General features: G+C 48.0%; 4 protein-coding genes and 1 non-coding gene across 5 annotated transcripts; all 5 read left to right on the plus strand.

Annotated features, from left to right (window-relative positions):
- Positions 1-18: 18 nt before the first annotated feature.
- On the plus strand, positions 19-743 carry FOMMEDRAFT_142896 (uncharacterized protein; the record flags this gene model as incomplete). The annotated part of the gene is made up of 4 exons (XM_007270569.1): positions 19-48; positions 90-273; positions 333-453; positions 514-743. The coding sequence occupies 4 exons, from the start codon at positions 19-21 to the stop codon at positions 629-631; spliced, it is 453 nt and encodes a 150-aa protein (XP_007270631.1). The 3' UTR covers positions 632-743.
- A 694-nt stretch (positions 744-1,437) lies between these two features.
- On the plus strand, positions 1,438-4,032 carry FOMMEDRAFT_160976 (bifunctional 6-phosphofructo-2-kinase/fructose-2,6-bisphosphate 2-phosphatase; the record flags this gene model as incomplete). The annotated part of the gene is made up of 10 exons (XM_007270570.1): positions 1,438-1,663; positions 1,743-1,934; positions 1,990-2,057; positions 2,109-2,225; positions 2,289-2,312; positions 2,376-2,396; positions 2,456-2,518; positions 2,569-2,724; positions 2,783-3,284; positions 3,353-4,032. The coding sequence occupies 10 exons, from the start codon at positions 1,438-1,440 to the stop codon at positions 4,030-4,032; spliced, it is 2,049 nt and encodes a 682-aa protein (XP_007270632.1).
- Positions 4,033-9,371: 5,339 nt separating this feature from the next.
- Positions 9,372-10,583, plus strand: FOMMEDRAFT_23222 (uncharacterized protein). The gene is made up of 2 exons (XM_007270316.1): positions 9,372-10,148; positions 10,219-10,583. Exons 1-2 carry the CDS (start codon positions 9,395-9,397, stop codon positions 10,233-10,235), a joined length of 771 nt encoding a protein of 256 aa, XP_007270378.1. The 5' UTR covers positions 9,372-9,394; the 3' UTR covers positions 10,236-10,583.
- A 1,630-nt stretch (positions 10,584-12,213) lies between these two features.
- Positions 12,214-14,509, plus strand: FOMMEDRAFT_160979 (uncharacterized protein; the record flags this gene model as incomplete). Its single annotated transcript, XM_007270571.1, has 7 exons — positions 12,214-12,715; positions 12,804-12,976; positions 13,079-13,181; positions 13,269-13,385; positions 13,473-13,649; positions 13,717-13,797; positions 13,911-14,509. 7 exons carry the CDS (start codon positions 12,214-12,216, stop codon positions 14,507-14,509), a joined length of 1,752 nt encoding a protein of 583 aa, XP_007270633.1.
- A 550-nt stretch (positions 14,510-15,059) lies between these two features.
- Positions 15,060-15,131, plus strand: FOMMEDRAFT_t67. The gene has a single exon. It is a non-coding gene; the product is annotated as a tRNA-Cys (tRNA).
- The last annotated feature ends 74 nt before the right edge of the window (positions 15,132-15,205 follow it).

Here is a 15,205-nt window from a genome sequence, read left to right on the forward strand (position 1 = left end):
TTTCTCACGACGTTCATCATGTCGCAGCCAGCACAAAGTCCCTTGCAAGTATTTTTCGTTCCGTTGCTTGTAATCTGCTGAATATAAAGTTCAGATCTACGGTGTTTTTGCTGCACATCGCCTTGGAGATTCCTGTGGCCATTCAGGGAATTTGGTCACCCGCAAGTCTTCCGCTTCTGGAACTAAACAACACGACGATCGCTATTCTCAAGTTATACGCTGCACTTTCTTTTGCTTCCTGCATCGCTGCATTTTTGTGTTTTTCTCTGCCTGGTATGCCATTTCTCCTATTCAATTAATCGTAGTGAAATGGTAATAATGGTGCGCTACAGAGTTTCTTCCGGGAAAGCGCGCCCTCGCTATCGGTCTTACCGTATATCACTGCATCGCCTCTACTATACTATTCCAAGCTCCTCGCTTCATCCCGCATTCTTTTGGTGAATTATTTGAATCGTATGTCCTTGCACCTCTTCCATTTTTCCCTTTCGCTGATACAGATGCTATTTGGTAAAGGTTCAAACTAACGCCGGAAGTTCTCTGGGGAACATTACACGGCGTTATTGGTCTCGGTTTTGTCTCCTGGTGGCAAGCAACCGTTGCTCTCACTTCGTCCGTCCGGAAGATGCAGTAATTCATGTATCCAAGTGAATTGTATCTGCTGGAGGTACATGTCTTTTTGTGTAATACGTACGGCGGATTTAACAATAGATTATTCGTGCGTGCTTGTGCGAGAGCAAATTGCCAAAGCGTATTGATTCATCACTACGTTTTTTATGACCTTGTGCATTCACGCCGCAAAACATTTTGAATCGTCTGCTATTGAGTTACTGGATTGGGATGCTGAATGTACCAAACAATATACAAGCTTATTTATCCACCGCCCATATTCTCGTGATCGGAAGAAGTGTGTCTTGAATACGGCTGACACTCTGGATTATTTCATTTTTGCTTTCTTCACTTCATGTGGATGCTGTTTCAAGTGGCCTATGTCGGATGTAGCACATTGCTCCAACTACTCAGTGCTTTCTCATTTAATCCATCCTTCGTTCTTATCAATGAACGGAGTTCACATTTTCTCGACATCTCAAGCGCTCAGCTTACAAACATAGGCAAGTTAGTAGAGTAAATGCAGGCAGTTTTTGAATATTAAATCTGGACATATTCGCCCTGGTTTGGCGTGGCTTAATTGCTCTCGGAATTTTGTATTCTATTTATTGTATTTTGCTACCAACGCAAATCTGTTTTTTTTTCTCATTGTCAAGTATTGCTTCCGTTCGGTTCCGAAAAGAGACCTTGGGAGCACGTGACTTCGGAACGCTTACAAGCGGCATTCCGTTCCTTCTTGCACAGTTCAGCCTTGTCGCATGAAGACTTGTTCTACGAGGATTCCGGTGGCATCAACACTCATTACTCGTTGAATTTGGAAAAGAAAGCGATATGGCTGCTCCCCTGTATACAACCGCCTCAGGGCTGCTTTTCCATGCAGGAAAGATTCTTGTTCTAACTGTTGGTCTTCCTGCTCGTGGCAAGACGCACATCTCGCGCGCGCTAGAACGCTACCTGCGCTGGCTCGGTATCCGAACACTCGTCGTCTCTCTCGGCGACTATCGGCGCAAAGCTCTAGGTAGCGCACAGCAGATTCCAAAGGATTACTTCACATTAGGTGCGCATACATATACCATACAGCATCACAAGAGATTGTCCTCATCATGTGCGATCTCGGAAACACGGTGCCATGCAAGAAGGCGAAAAGAGTGAAGAAACAAAGCGATTAAGAGCTAAAGTTGCGGAAGGATGCGAGCAGCAGATATTCCGATTCTTTGAGCAAATGAATGGTCAAGTCGTTATTTATGATGCGAACAACGGTACCCGAGCAGGTCGCCAAGCAATCGCAGAGAGGTTCGACAAGAGGGGTATTCATGTTGTATTCCTTGGTAAGCTTCTGGTTCATACATTCTTCCGGTACCCTTACTTAGTGATTGACGACAGAGAGCGTTTGCGACAATGAGGAAATCATTGAAGCAAATATCCGAAGCGTCAAAATCTCATCCCCTGATGTACGTTTCTTCCGTGTGCCTTTGGATAAGAGCTGACTACCTCTCGTCCAGTATAAAGGCTGGGATCCTGAACGTGCCGTCGAAGACTATTATGGTAGGATTCGTGATCACGAACGATACTATGAACCTGTCACAGAGACCAATTGGCCATTTATTCGAATATTTAATGTACGTCATTCCGTTCTTACGACGTTACTTACCGGAGACAGGTCTGAACTCTGACTCATACAGGTGGGAGACAAGATAGAGGTTAACGTGAGCGCTTTGCAGTCTGGTGCTCTAAAACATACATAACATACATTTGTCCATCTTCGGCAGGATATCAAAGGCTATCTACAGGTAAAACAGCATCTTTCATGCGTAAGCTCGTCGCCGAAGCTAACAGCCATCTGCATCAGTCGCGTATTATCTTTTTCCTTATGAACATTCACAATAAATTCCGGACAATCTACTTTGCCCGGGTACGTCCTGACTTATGTTCCGGGGGTCAATTTCCTGACAGGAAGCCTAGTCTGGCCAATCACTCATCGAGCACTCGTATAAGGCAGATTCAGATCTATCTCCTGCGGGATGGGAGTATGCAACACGCCTTAAGGATTTCGTTCTTGAACGTCGTGCAAAGGCACTGGAAGCCAGAGGAATGAACCCTGCCGAGAGGAAGCTTGTGGTAAGCATCAATTAATCTGTCGGAACATCAAGCTGAATTGAGATTTATAATTTGATAGATATGGACTTCCGCGCGGAGGCGTGCACACCACACAGCTTGGCCGTTTGTCACCCATGCAGCCACTTACGGTCCCTCCGCAGCCCCAACGCCGGGTCTAATGAGCTCCAATCCAGGTTCCCGCCAAGGAACACCCTTGCTTACTGCCGTTACCAACTCTGCGGTGGCCGCGGGTGCGCCCCCGCCGCTACACTTGCCAGAAGCGGCAACTATTGAGAAAGAATTGCTTAGGAGACTTGGAAAAGATGGCACTTTATCGGAGCCCCCAAAATCAGACAGGCTTGCTCCGCCTGGAGATTCTCAAAATCCGGCTGCACCGAAGCGGTTATTCTCTTCAGTAAAAGTGATTGAGAAGCAGCAGATGAGCGAGATCAATCCCGGTGTTTGGGATGGCCTCTCACCTGAGAAGGCACAGGAGCTCTATCCAGAAGAATGGGCCCGCTTTTTACGCGATCCATACGCATTCCGAGCTCCACGTGCAGAAAGCTACCACGATCTATGCGGTGCGCAGCCTTCCATATTAGTTGTCCTAGGAACACGTCAACAGAAAAACTGATTCGTGCAATTGCAGTGCGACTGGAGCCGATACTAATAGAGCTGGAACGCGAGCAGGAAGATTTGCTCATTATTGGTCATGCCTCCGTCATCCGGTGTTTGCTCGCCTACCTTATTGGATTACCCGCATCCGAGATACCCGCGATTGAGGTTGCTCGTGGAGATCTGTTAGAGGTACGGCCGGCGAGCTACGGAGTGCACAGCCAAGCCTACCACTTCTGGGATGGACCAGGGAGGCGAGGAAGTAGCAGCGGTAGCGGCGGTTCTGGGTCAGCTAAGGGGCTTGGTCTGGATGCTGGTCCAGGCAAGCCGAAGTCTCGAGCTGGGAGTGCTGGTGCTATTACTCGTGACAAGGAGAAGGCAAAGCAGCGTGCGGCGAGTATGAAGGCCGGAACCGAATGGTGGGCAGCTAGCGAGACGGCCAACACAATCAAAGGCCCCACCACCGAAAGGTTAGCGCCAGGTGATGCTTTCGACGGCGCAGGTGGGTCAGGAGGCGCGTTTGGTGAGGCGATTGCAAGTGACGGCGAAAGTGACGGTGGCCAGGACGGCGACAAAGAAGAAATGCGAGATTCGCAGGAAGTCGCTGGAGAAGAGGATTCCGATTCCGACGGCTCGGCCAACTTCTACGAGAACGTTGCGGAGGACACCAGGGGCAAGAGAAAGATCGACATTGAATTTGCGCATGGAATCTGACTGGTGTTGAGGCCCTATTTTGTGTGTCGTCCAGTCATTCGCAGATTTCACATGTCTTCTAGCTATACGAAGCAGACAAACATCCATAACGAACCAGATATAACTGTACTCCGATGGTGTAATTTGTATAGACGAAAAACAAACTGTGTAATTATAGACAGAAGTGATATAAAGATTGATCCTCCTTTCCTTGCGCGCTTCCCTAGTAAGGTACAACATTACTATCAATCTTCTCTATATAACCATCACATCAGAATATAACAAAAGATCAAAATCAGGTCAAGAAGACAACCAAACTGACGCAGAACAGGCTCATCAAAGCATCACACTAGTAACGCTAAAAATTTCAACACCCATATGATGATCTGCGCATATACTCATCTATCTTCATGCATACACGCAGATAAGTGTACATATGTACATAAATAGCAAGCACATTCCTACCTCAATCTTTTGAAATCCTACATTCAAGCCGTCAAATGTACAGATCTTGCCTGCCTGCATTTTTTTTTCAAACTCCAAGCCGCTCCTAGCCGAGCCCGAGTCATCCATCAAGTGCAGAACCAAGTCTAAGACGAGACTGCACCACACTCACGAGAATGAATGCACCATACATTGATACAACGTGGTTGCAAACCTTAACAGAGCCAACCATATACATGTCTAATGTTAGTCCACTCTTGTACCCACCCAGTCAGCCTTACCCTATTACCACCTAGTCCACCCCAAACTAGACAGCAATTACTACATCCCCCGTCTGCGAGTCCCCCAGCCACACCACTCGTCACAGTCACCCTCGTTTTCGCAAGCATATTCGTTCCAGGGCTCTCCCACTCTCCTTTCTCTCACGATCTCGCTGTTCCCGAACCTCCCCCGCATGTGAAGCCGAATAGTGGTTGTGGTCATTTCAAATGGACTTGAATCACTTGATACATTTTTAGAAAGAAATTGAAATTTCAATGAGGTGGATGAGGTTCTGCGCCATCCATAGAAAGAATGAGTGCTAGTGTGCATTTGCCAAGTTGAGATGCGCGGAGCGCCCCGGTAGACAGCATGCGATGGTTCAGTTTGGTGCGGAGAAGCTTGATTCTGGAATAGAATGAGTGAGAAAGACTCAAAACCTAGGAACGCGGATACAGAAGACTTTTGTCTGCCCTTTGCTGACTTGCTACAGAGGTGCTGAAGACCGTAAGTTAGGCGACAAAACTCACCGTCGCGGTGATGTCGTAAAGCACAGAGCAGATCATCAAGCCGCGAAGACATACGAGAACCAACCAGAAGTCAGAACCAGACACAAGGAAGGAAGAGCAACGCAACTGAACGCCGTCCGTCCACGCTCAAGTCGGAAAGTGGCGCGGGAAAGAAAACAGAAACTTGGACCAAGAGAAAAACATCATCACCAGATCCAAGACAGCTAAAGTAGCGAATCACATTGTAGTTGGCTCTCGACAGCGAAGAAAAGTATCCTTGACATTTCGGATCCTCTTTCTCTCTTTTCCTTCGATAAAGTTCGCTTATGAAGATTTGAGATCGTCGATGCCTAAGTAGGAGTAACGGAACTTTAAAAATTGCTTTGTCAGAAAATGTAAATATAGGTAAATAAATAAATACAAGAATAATGTGAATTTTTACCCCGACAAACGAACAGGCATAGCTCAGTGCAGAGCGAAGTATTAGATGTAGGTATGTAGTGGTTAGATAGAGGAAGTCCAGTAGTGCTCAGTGACCGAAGAGTTGACAGCATATATGCAGGACAGGCCTGCTGTAGAAAAATGCAGAAAAATAATAAAGTTTGCTCTGACATACTGATGAGCGAAAATTTCTGCATGGCTGGTGGTGACTCTACTCATGCCAGCGACTAGGCGGGTTGTCATGTATGCTCCATGCGCGGTTATTTGCTGCAAAAAGGGAGGGCAACACTGAAGAAATCAGTCAAAAGTAGCTGGTTCATAAAGATATATAATTATTCTAACCCTACCAAGGACAATATCAGTCACTGACATCTGAAAGTTAGCCGCTAGGACTAGACAATGCAATACCGTGCTAGTGATCTTTATATACGTGAAAATCAGTGCTGGTCCGAGTTGGACAGAACTGTTCATACTACTGTTAGTAAAAAAATAGTTAATTAGTGTTAATATAGTAACTGTATATTAGAGAATAATACACACTGTGTTGTATCTGAACCAGAGTCTTTCCAGAGCCGGAACAGACACCGCAGTATAATCAGTAACACGCAAATACCAGGGGCTATACAAGTTGTAGAGTAACAATTGCTAATAGTATAAAAAATCAAAAGCAGGCCAAATAACTGAAAGCTGTATAAAATAGTACCAAACAGAATTAACAGCGTGCTTCCAGATGCCAAACTGTAGAGCGTTTCACATTAGAATTGCATTTGTAGATTAATCACCTGTAGTCAAGAGACTTTATTTAATTTTACTCTAGAACTTAGTAATAAAACATATACTTTACTAATGAACTGCTTTCAGTATGACAGTAAGATGTTCGACCCATCCGCTCAGCTTCCGGGTCGTTTGGGAGGTTTCTTCTAGGCCGTTGAGTAGATCTACATTACAATTCTAAAGTAAATATATTGACGACTTCATGTTTTGTCATCAATGATAAAGAAGTAGTCTATCATTAATTTTGGTTAATTAATAGAAGTGCCTTAGACGTCTGTGGAAGGCAGGCAGCTTGTTCGATAAATAAGAAGCCTGTTGGAAGGACATACAGGCGAGTCTAGAGGTACACGACAGGGTAAGCCAAAGACTAGACCACCGATCGAGGACGTAAGTCTGGTGCGTCACAACAGACGTCAGAAACAAACACTCGAGCGCGTCATACGAGTTCATTCAGAAGATCAGGTGAAATCAGCCTATAGTTCCGAATCCGATAAGTAGACCCTGTTGTAATGAAGGGGTCAGAGGCTAAAGAGCGAGAAGAGGTACACGATCGATGTGCGCGCGATGTGTCAAGTCGAGTCGACAACAAGAGCGTGCACATATCCGGAAGGAAATTAGCGCCTGTTTGGAGTTTTATTTGAAATGATCACTCTCCATTTCAGTTGATGAATGAATAAACTGGGAAGAAAGAAAGCGAAATGTTTGAAGCATCAGATCTCGATGAGGTTAGTAACCCATAGATCCACCGCCACTTAGTCAAGTAACCCTAGGACAAGCGCGGAGAGGTAAGGACGAGGGACAGATTTTTCCTACCTACGCATTCAAACGCAGACCCCAATAGAAGTATGGATAAGGCAGGAAGGTCCTAGAACCGTACATTGTGTGCCAAAACCTCGGCGGACGGATAAACAATGATGCAGTGGTAAGTCGAGAACATCAGCAATCGAGCAAGAAGCTCCGTCATGCCAGAAATAAACACGCAGCAACCACGCAGTAGGCTCAGATGGGCTGGCCAAAGTCAGACGGCATGACCACCCCGTTCTATTCATTCCCTCTACCTTCGCTTCCTTTTCCCTCGCTGTTTCCACTCTTTCGGACAAATGCGAAAGGCTATAATTTGCCTTTCGCACGGTGCTCAGTCTGTGCTGAGCTTTCTGTTTCTGTCCGCAGGAATGGGAGAAGCGCATACAATTGATGCAGATCAGCTTGTTGGGGCGATGACGATGATATGATGGAGATGGGTTGTATGTATGCACATTTACGGGATATTCAAGCTCACGAAATGCCACTCCGGGAAGGGCGAGTAGATACAGCCAGCCAAACTGGCTGACAGTATTAAATGGTGACGAGATATCTCGCAGATCTGCTTAAGCCCCTGTTTGGGCGCGAAGTTCGTGGAGGTGCGGCAGGTGATAGCCTCACTGTCCGGCCTTGCAGTGCCTGCCGAGGAGGCGAGTCCAGTCGCGACGGTTAAGTGGATGCGTGCATGAGTATATAGCAAGACACGCATGCAAAGGGTGGGCATTATTGGAACGATATCGTCTCGTCCGAGGCGAGACCTGAATAAGGTGCATGGATGCGGTGATAAGCATGTAACCTAGACGAGCTTAATGGACGTCCCTCGGGAGTATGATCGAGCTGCGTGCCGTAGCTACGGTATGTAAATTATGACAGGGCGCATGGATGTATGCATGCCTGCTGCACCACTATCTGCCGTCGCGTCAGATAGGCGCACAGGCGTTGTTGGTGCTTCGTCCACGAATATTAAAATTAATGCACACGTGCCCCTGGCCGTCGTCGACATCCAACGACGGACCGTTGATCGGCGGTCGCAACACGGGGACTGAATTGGCAAACATGTAAGCAGACGAGCATCTGAAAGTTCTGAATGAACCGCAAACGCAATCGCCAGAGCTTGATGCCTCGAGAAGTGCCGGTAAGAAGCATGGTCTACTCCTGTCTGTTTACGTGACAGTTGACCTGATCTTCCGCAGAGAAAGCACGTTGGACAGCGATAGGGTCCAGAGAATGCACGCCACGACAGTGGCCCACGCTCATTCGGGTCGCGGGACGACACCCTGACACCCTCTTTTCTGGCTTCTTGCTGACTCGGAGTGACGAGAAGTGAGCAGAGCATGAATAGAGCCAGGTCCAGTGCGACCTTTGATTTCTTTACCATTGTCAGAGCGTGACTACAGGAGGCAGACGGAGAACAAAGAACGCGGGAAGACAGGGCAGCAACGTATGAACATTGAATAGGAGAAAGAACCCGGGATTGTGCGATAGCCGAGAATAATACTAGCATCTTCGATGGGTGATGCTAAAGAAGGCAGTTGATCCAGAGATGGGAATGGAGTGAGCCTCGGAACCAGGGCTTCCATAATATGCAGAGGCTGAGAGGCATATGAATATAGCGCTCTGCTGGAGCTTCGAGAGGGGTGTAAACATTAGCGAGGAGACGTCAGCAGATTCTGCGAGGCTTGCCCGTGTTTTGTATTCTGACTCGAATGGGTTGTCTGATCTGTCGATCGTGGCCTAGTGAGGAAGGAGAGTGCGGGTTCGTCTGCCATGATAGCTACTTTGGTACTACTATTCAATGTTCACATGCGATGCGTGTATTCTGGCTATCTATCTAGCGACGGCGGAGTGGAGAGAGTGAGATCTGTGGATCTTGGGAAAGTAGTGTGGGAGGACCAGGGACGGAGAGCGGACCAAGAAGAGGAGGGGAGTGTGTGTGTGCTGATGGATGGAAGCAGGCCGAGCGTCTCGAAGCGTCCGAAAAACAATACAAAGAAGTGCTAGGTTAGGGTCCGTTTTCATAATATAGCCTTTCGCCTATCACGCGTGACTGGGGTTCGTCTGCTTAAACAACACAACAACACGTCCAAATACGCCTAAAAGCACGTCTGCTCTCTTCCCTCCTTCCAACGCCCATCTTGTCCTCCACTCCATCCACCATGTCCGTCGCCCTCTATGGCTATCCGTCGCGTCCACCGCCCATGAAGCGCCGTCGCACGGCCACCACCGTTCTCGCAGGCAATTTCGACCCGCGTCCACCTCGCGACGTCCTTACAAGCCTCCTCAACGGCGTCGGTCCCTACAAGCCCGTCGAAGGCGATGAGGAAGATAGGAGGGTCAGACGGTTGGAGCGGAAGAAGAGAGAGAAGGAAAAGAAACGGCTCAAGAAACAGCACGCGCGCGCAGAGCAGGCAGACGGCACGCGTCGCCAGGTCAGCATCGGCGCGGGCGCAGTCTCCGCAGGGCCATCCACGGCAACCACGGTGCATGGAATTGGAGCGCCAACAGTCAACAGCAGCACGTCGTCCTTCTGGCGTATACGCGGACCCGCTGTTGCCCCTACACGCTCCGTTTCACCCACACCGCCACCAGAACTCTCCTCACCACCAACACCCGGCCCGTCAATTTCGTCAACCATGTCCTTCGGCTCCTCCAAGCGCCCACGCACTCCTGAAGATGGCCGTTCACTTCTCGACCATGCGTTTGAGTCGTCATCGCCTCCTCCGCAGCCCAAGCCGCGCAAGAAGCGCATTGCCTCTAGGAAAGGTTGGAAGGGTTGGGTTGAAGGTTCCCCGCCGCCTTCGAACAAGTTAATCAACCTTGACGAGGCCCCTGTGATGGTAGAAAGGCGGCTGCGCAGCGGCAAGAACTTCGATGCCATTTCTGAAGGCAAAGATACCTGGGTCACTCCAAGTTCGTAATTCCCGTGTCCAAGCTGTCCCCTACCGCCTAAAATTCTAAAACCTCGTCTCTAATTACCAAGGTCCATACTCGTCTTAACCGCCGAGGAATCAAAGTCATAACTCTCGCCTCCATCTTTCTACGATTTATCTCGAAAACGCTAAGGACCTTATCAATTGTCTTGCTGTCGTCTAATCAGCGGTTGTTTCCCGTATCCGTGTGCGATTCCTGCTTCCTCTTTTCTTTGTTCAACAACCGCTGGATGTACTTTATCATTGTTTTGGGTTTGGTCTTCTTTTTCACGGCTCTTGTTTCTCTGTTATCTAGAACTACTTTGATTTCACTTTATTGCCCTTTCAACTGCTATCGTCGCTCTATCCGTAGTATACCTGGAATGTCGCTGCCTTGCTAGCAAGACACTGTCAATTTGTCATCGCCGTGTGCTGTCCGAAGTCTTGCATTTTTTTCTTTGAACAAATGCACCATCAGTGACGCCCGCATGGCGTCAGCGCCTAAGTTCTATTCAAAATCCACCAGATGCCGTACAATTAATGCTTACGGAACCAGAATGCAGATTGCTAAAATGTTATAGTGGACATTGAAACTCCTACCCGCGAAAGTGCCAGCGCGCAAGCCCCACAAGCGACCATCTTTCCAGTATGCGGAGTAAATGATTCAAAGACACTGACGGGGACGTTGCGAGGAAGCCCTTAGTCACCGAGGCGGGCTCAGCCGGTGCGCGTGCATGCCAACGATCCCCCTGACTAACCGATCGATCAACCGTGCTTCCACTTAGAGACATTCTCCGCGCAAAATGTACGCGAACCACAAACAAAATCTGTCCTGTCATCCAATAAGCTCCAGCCCCATAAGTGGCCCACGTCCAAGCAATTAATTTGCGCGAATTAGCGCATTCCACGTGTAGAGTGTAAGGGTCTAAGTATTCCGTTCTTCTGGGTTGTTTGTGGGTTCTCTTTGTTTGGTCTCGCGAATTTTATTTGGCGCCGTTTTTCTTCCAGAATCGGAAGCAAACTCTGATCCTGGTTACGGTAATTAACACGAGCCGTCACACGTGTGACGCGTTACGACCACTGATGAGAAATCATTTTCTTTTCCAGACCTGTTTCTGACTCCGACTACTCGCAGGTCGCAACTCGCCTCTTTCATCACTCTGTGTCTCGGAGGCATCTGCTTCATCGCCTTTGATTTGGAAACTAATATTGCAGTTGCAGCTCTGTGTCGTACCGGGAGACCTGATATCCGCTACGCAGTGCTAGTGCTATCTCCCCGTTAGTCAATTCCCCCCCTCTCCATTATAGCTTCCGTTTTAGTCCTTTCTCTTCACACGAAAGGAGCAGCGTGTTATTGGTCACTTATGAACGCCGCTTCTTACTTTTTCACGAGACTTTCATTAATATCCCTCCGGTCTTTCTTCTGTTCACTACTGACACAAGGCTCTCTTTCTCTGCATCTGTTAAGATTTGATAGAAGATAGGAATCGAACGCGTCGATTTGGCTCAGTTGCAATTTTTCCCCCCGTTTTTTGCACTCGCGTCACTTGTGATTTCTGAGTTCGCCGGTCAGCTCAGAACTCCAGAAGGGTATTCTGTGCTTTGAGATCTCTGTGATATATAAGCTTAATCAAGGAGCTTATTGCATGACCACTCTTCCCTCATCATTTATAACGGTCTCTCAACTCCCTCCAGGCTGCAACTCATTTCCGCGACGCGAACTCAGCGGATCGTCAATTCCTTCGTGACGTTCCCCGAGCTGTATCACTCCTTTAGCATATCCTATCTAAACGGTACCGCTCTGACTATCGCGGACCACTCTGCATCACCGCAAAGTTCAAATTATTAGGATCTACTGGTTCCGATCTCAAACTCCGTGCTCCGGACTAGCGCTGACTCGGACCCCACGGACAATTAATCTATTCTCGACGCAAGGCATTCAACCATTCCGCATCAACAGGACCATTTTCCGTTTCAAGTCTTCAGATTCGTACTGCTAAGCTATTCAAAAGACGAGGAGCGCCAAAACTTTAGTTTTGGAACTTTCTTTTTACGTTACGTTAACGATGGCACAAAGTATGGCTTCAATGGTATTGCCCGCGCCGCCTTCTTGGTACCCGGGCCACATGCGCCAGTTCATGCGTAATCTACCCGCCTATCTCAGTCGTACAGACGTCGTACTCGAGCTGCGCGATGCCCGCTTACCTTTGACGAGTATCAACTCGACGTTCGAGGGTGGGTGTGTGATTTTTACTTCCGTGCCTAACGTTTTTATTTCCCGACCTTCGTTTCGCGAAATTTTTTCGATGCCGTTTGGATATCCGTCTATTCAAAAAGCCGATTTCCAGAAGCAAATACGTGTTCGTCAATCAGGCGTCATCAGGCCCCTGGATACGCTGTTGAACAAACAAACAGACTGCGCTGATGCAGTGGATTTGCAGCGCCGAAGAGCGATGCTTTGTTTGTCATTGATCATATTGGCTCTGTCTGAGCGCAGTTCTTTGCCGACCGGCCAAGCTTACGCAAAGCCCCTTTCTTGCCCTTCCATTACGAGTAACCGCTTTGATTGTATTGACCTGGATTGATGTTTCATCACGTCAGTGTTGAATGACACTCTTGACTGACATTCATTCTGTCTTCTTTCCCCATCATTTAGGCGTTCTCCGAAAATGGAGGCATGAGCGTCAGAAGCTTGCACAGGCGTTTTCTAATTCGAGTAACCAGCCGTTGAGTGGAGCTGGTCCCTCATTGCGTGGACATTCGTCGCTCGTTTGTGAGCATATAGTCGTCATGAATAAGCGTGACCTAGTCCCGGAGTGGGGAATTGAGGTACGAACTTTCCCTGTCCTCATATACGTTTTCGGTATTGCTTACGGCTGATCTTTTTTACCCTCTCATGGAATGTCTATCGATCATGTCTATACTCCGTAGCCATACCAACGAGCAATGGTATCTAGATTCCCCGACCAGCAGACTATATTCGCATCATGGAATCGGCCTCGGGACGTCAAAAGTCTGCACGAGACACTCGTGAGTACGTTCATCCTTATTTGTTGTTCAATTATTTGCTTGGACATGTCACTGACTGTATGACGTTATTACTGTTGTCCTCCAACGCCAGGCATAGCTCGTGAGAACGCGCATGTGTCTAACGAGTTGAACGTCCTTGTTGTCGGGATGCCGAATGTTGGGAAATCGACATTACTCAACGCCCTTCGGAATGAGGGAATGCCGGGACGTACGTCTGTTTTCTTCCGCCTCGCTTATCACGTTTTCATCATGCCTATTATGTCACTGGATTAACGAACAACTCGGTCTATTACAGCAACACCCAAAGCACTTCGTACATCCGCGTTCCCTGGACTAACAAAAGCGTTATCAACGCGTCTCAAACTATCTCAAGACCCGCTCGTCTATTCTTTCGACTCGCCCGGGGTGATGCTCCCCTTTCTCGGGAAGGGTGAACTCGGTGCGGAGAGGGGAATCAAGCTTGCTCTTATTGGTACGCCGTTTCTCCGGAAATGCATCAACGCCGGGTGAGATGTTTTACTGAGTAAGGTCGCGAATAGCTGGGATTAGGCAAGGTCTTTATCCCGACGAGACGTTGGCAGAGTACTTGCTTTATCGGCTTAATTTATTGAACCCTGAAGGTTCGTCTTTGTGCTTTTTCGTCCATATCATTACACTTGCCTTCCAATTTTTTAAATAAAATTTCAATGCGTACCTGGATTCGATATACCCTAATATTCGCTCCTTCTTTCAGAACCTGCATACCTTTCTGTGCTTCCCCCAGGCACATCACCGACAAATGACGTATACTACTTTCTCGATTTACTAGCGCAACGCCTACGCATGCTGAAGCGAGGTGGGGACCGTGATACCGCGCGCGCGGCGGAATGGTTCGTGCGATGGTGGCGAGAAGAGGGTTGTGCGTTATCTGCAAACGCTCCGTTTTTACCGTCGACGAGTTCTGTCGGTTCTGACGCGGGGATAGAACCATCCGGTGCACCTGCAGACTCAGACTCAGATGCAGGTTCGCTATTACATGGGAATATTACGTCGACATCGAAGGCGCGACGTGGAGGATGGGGCTTCGACTTCCAATGGGAGATAAACGACGCAGATTTGAGCTGGAGCCCTGACTCAAACTGGAGCAACGTGCAATCCGACGAGAATACCAAGTGTATAGTCCAGCGAGAAATGGGACGTGTGATTGATGAGTTCGTACGACGTACGGAAGAGGAAGAAAGGGATGGAGGGTCCGTCTCAGCTACCCAGTTGAAGAAACTCAAGAAGGAGGAACGAACTGCGAAGAGGGAGAGGCGGGTGAGGGATATGCTAGCTAGACGACGGTCTGGGTAGAGTTGAGGTACCTACTTACTCGCGCCTATATCTGAGGGAACAGCAATTGGCCAGTTTCTTGAGGACTCCCCCCCTCACCAACAGCTCGCTTACTCATGGAGTATACTACTATCGTACCTAATACTGTAGTAATGCAAGAACACAAGCCGGGACCGAGACCACCTCTTCCTCTCTTACTTCTTGACTCGTACGTTAGGTTCACCTCGGAAGGTTCACAGCTTTCGGGGTTGTGAACTTATATACTATACATACAAATAAATTCTATATTATTCCAGGAACGACCTTTAGGTTACTCTTCCCGCTGCAGCCGCGGAAGTCCTACGGTCCGCCTTGGTGCCGCTTTTGGCTCGGTAGTTAGTGGTCCAACAGAGTGTTTAGAAGCAGTCTCTGTGGACGGATGGCCGGAGTTTACAAGAGTTTTACGAATAATCTCAAGATACAACGACTGATGAGTAGTGAGTTTGAAATGCTTTGTCTGTCCTATATTGCTGTCCACTGACTGAGACACTAGGGTGAACTATTGGTTAGTAATATATAATAGTGGACAAGAGGACTAATAGCTCAGTGGTAGAGCGTGGGATTGCAGATCCTAAGGTCGGGTGTTCGACCCACTCTTGGTCCTTCACCAGGAACTAGGTATGTTTTTTTATTTTATTTAAATAAAGTTATTTTCCCCTCTTATTCTGCAGCACCACA

The sequence above is a fragment of the Fomitiporia mediterranea genome (genome assembly GCF_000271605.1).
Source record: "Fomitiporia mediterranea MF3/22 unplaced genomic scaffold FOMMEscaffold_13, whole genome shotgun sequence".
NCBI classification, from domain to species: domain Eukaryota; kingdom Fungi; phylum Basidiomycota; class Agaricomycetes; order Hymenochaetales; family Hymenochaetaceae; genus Fomitiporia; species Fomitiporia mediterranea.

Excerpts from the sequence above, each read along its gene's own strand:
- FOMMEDRAFT_23222 (XM_007270316.1), top strand. The coding sequence starts at position 9,395 with ATGTCCGTCGCCCTCTATGGCTATCCGTCGCGTCCACCGCCCATGAAG.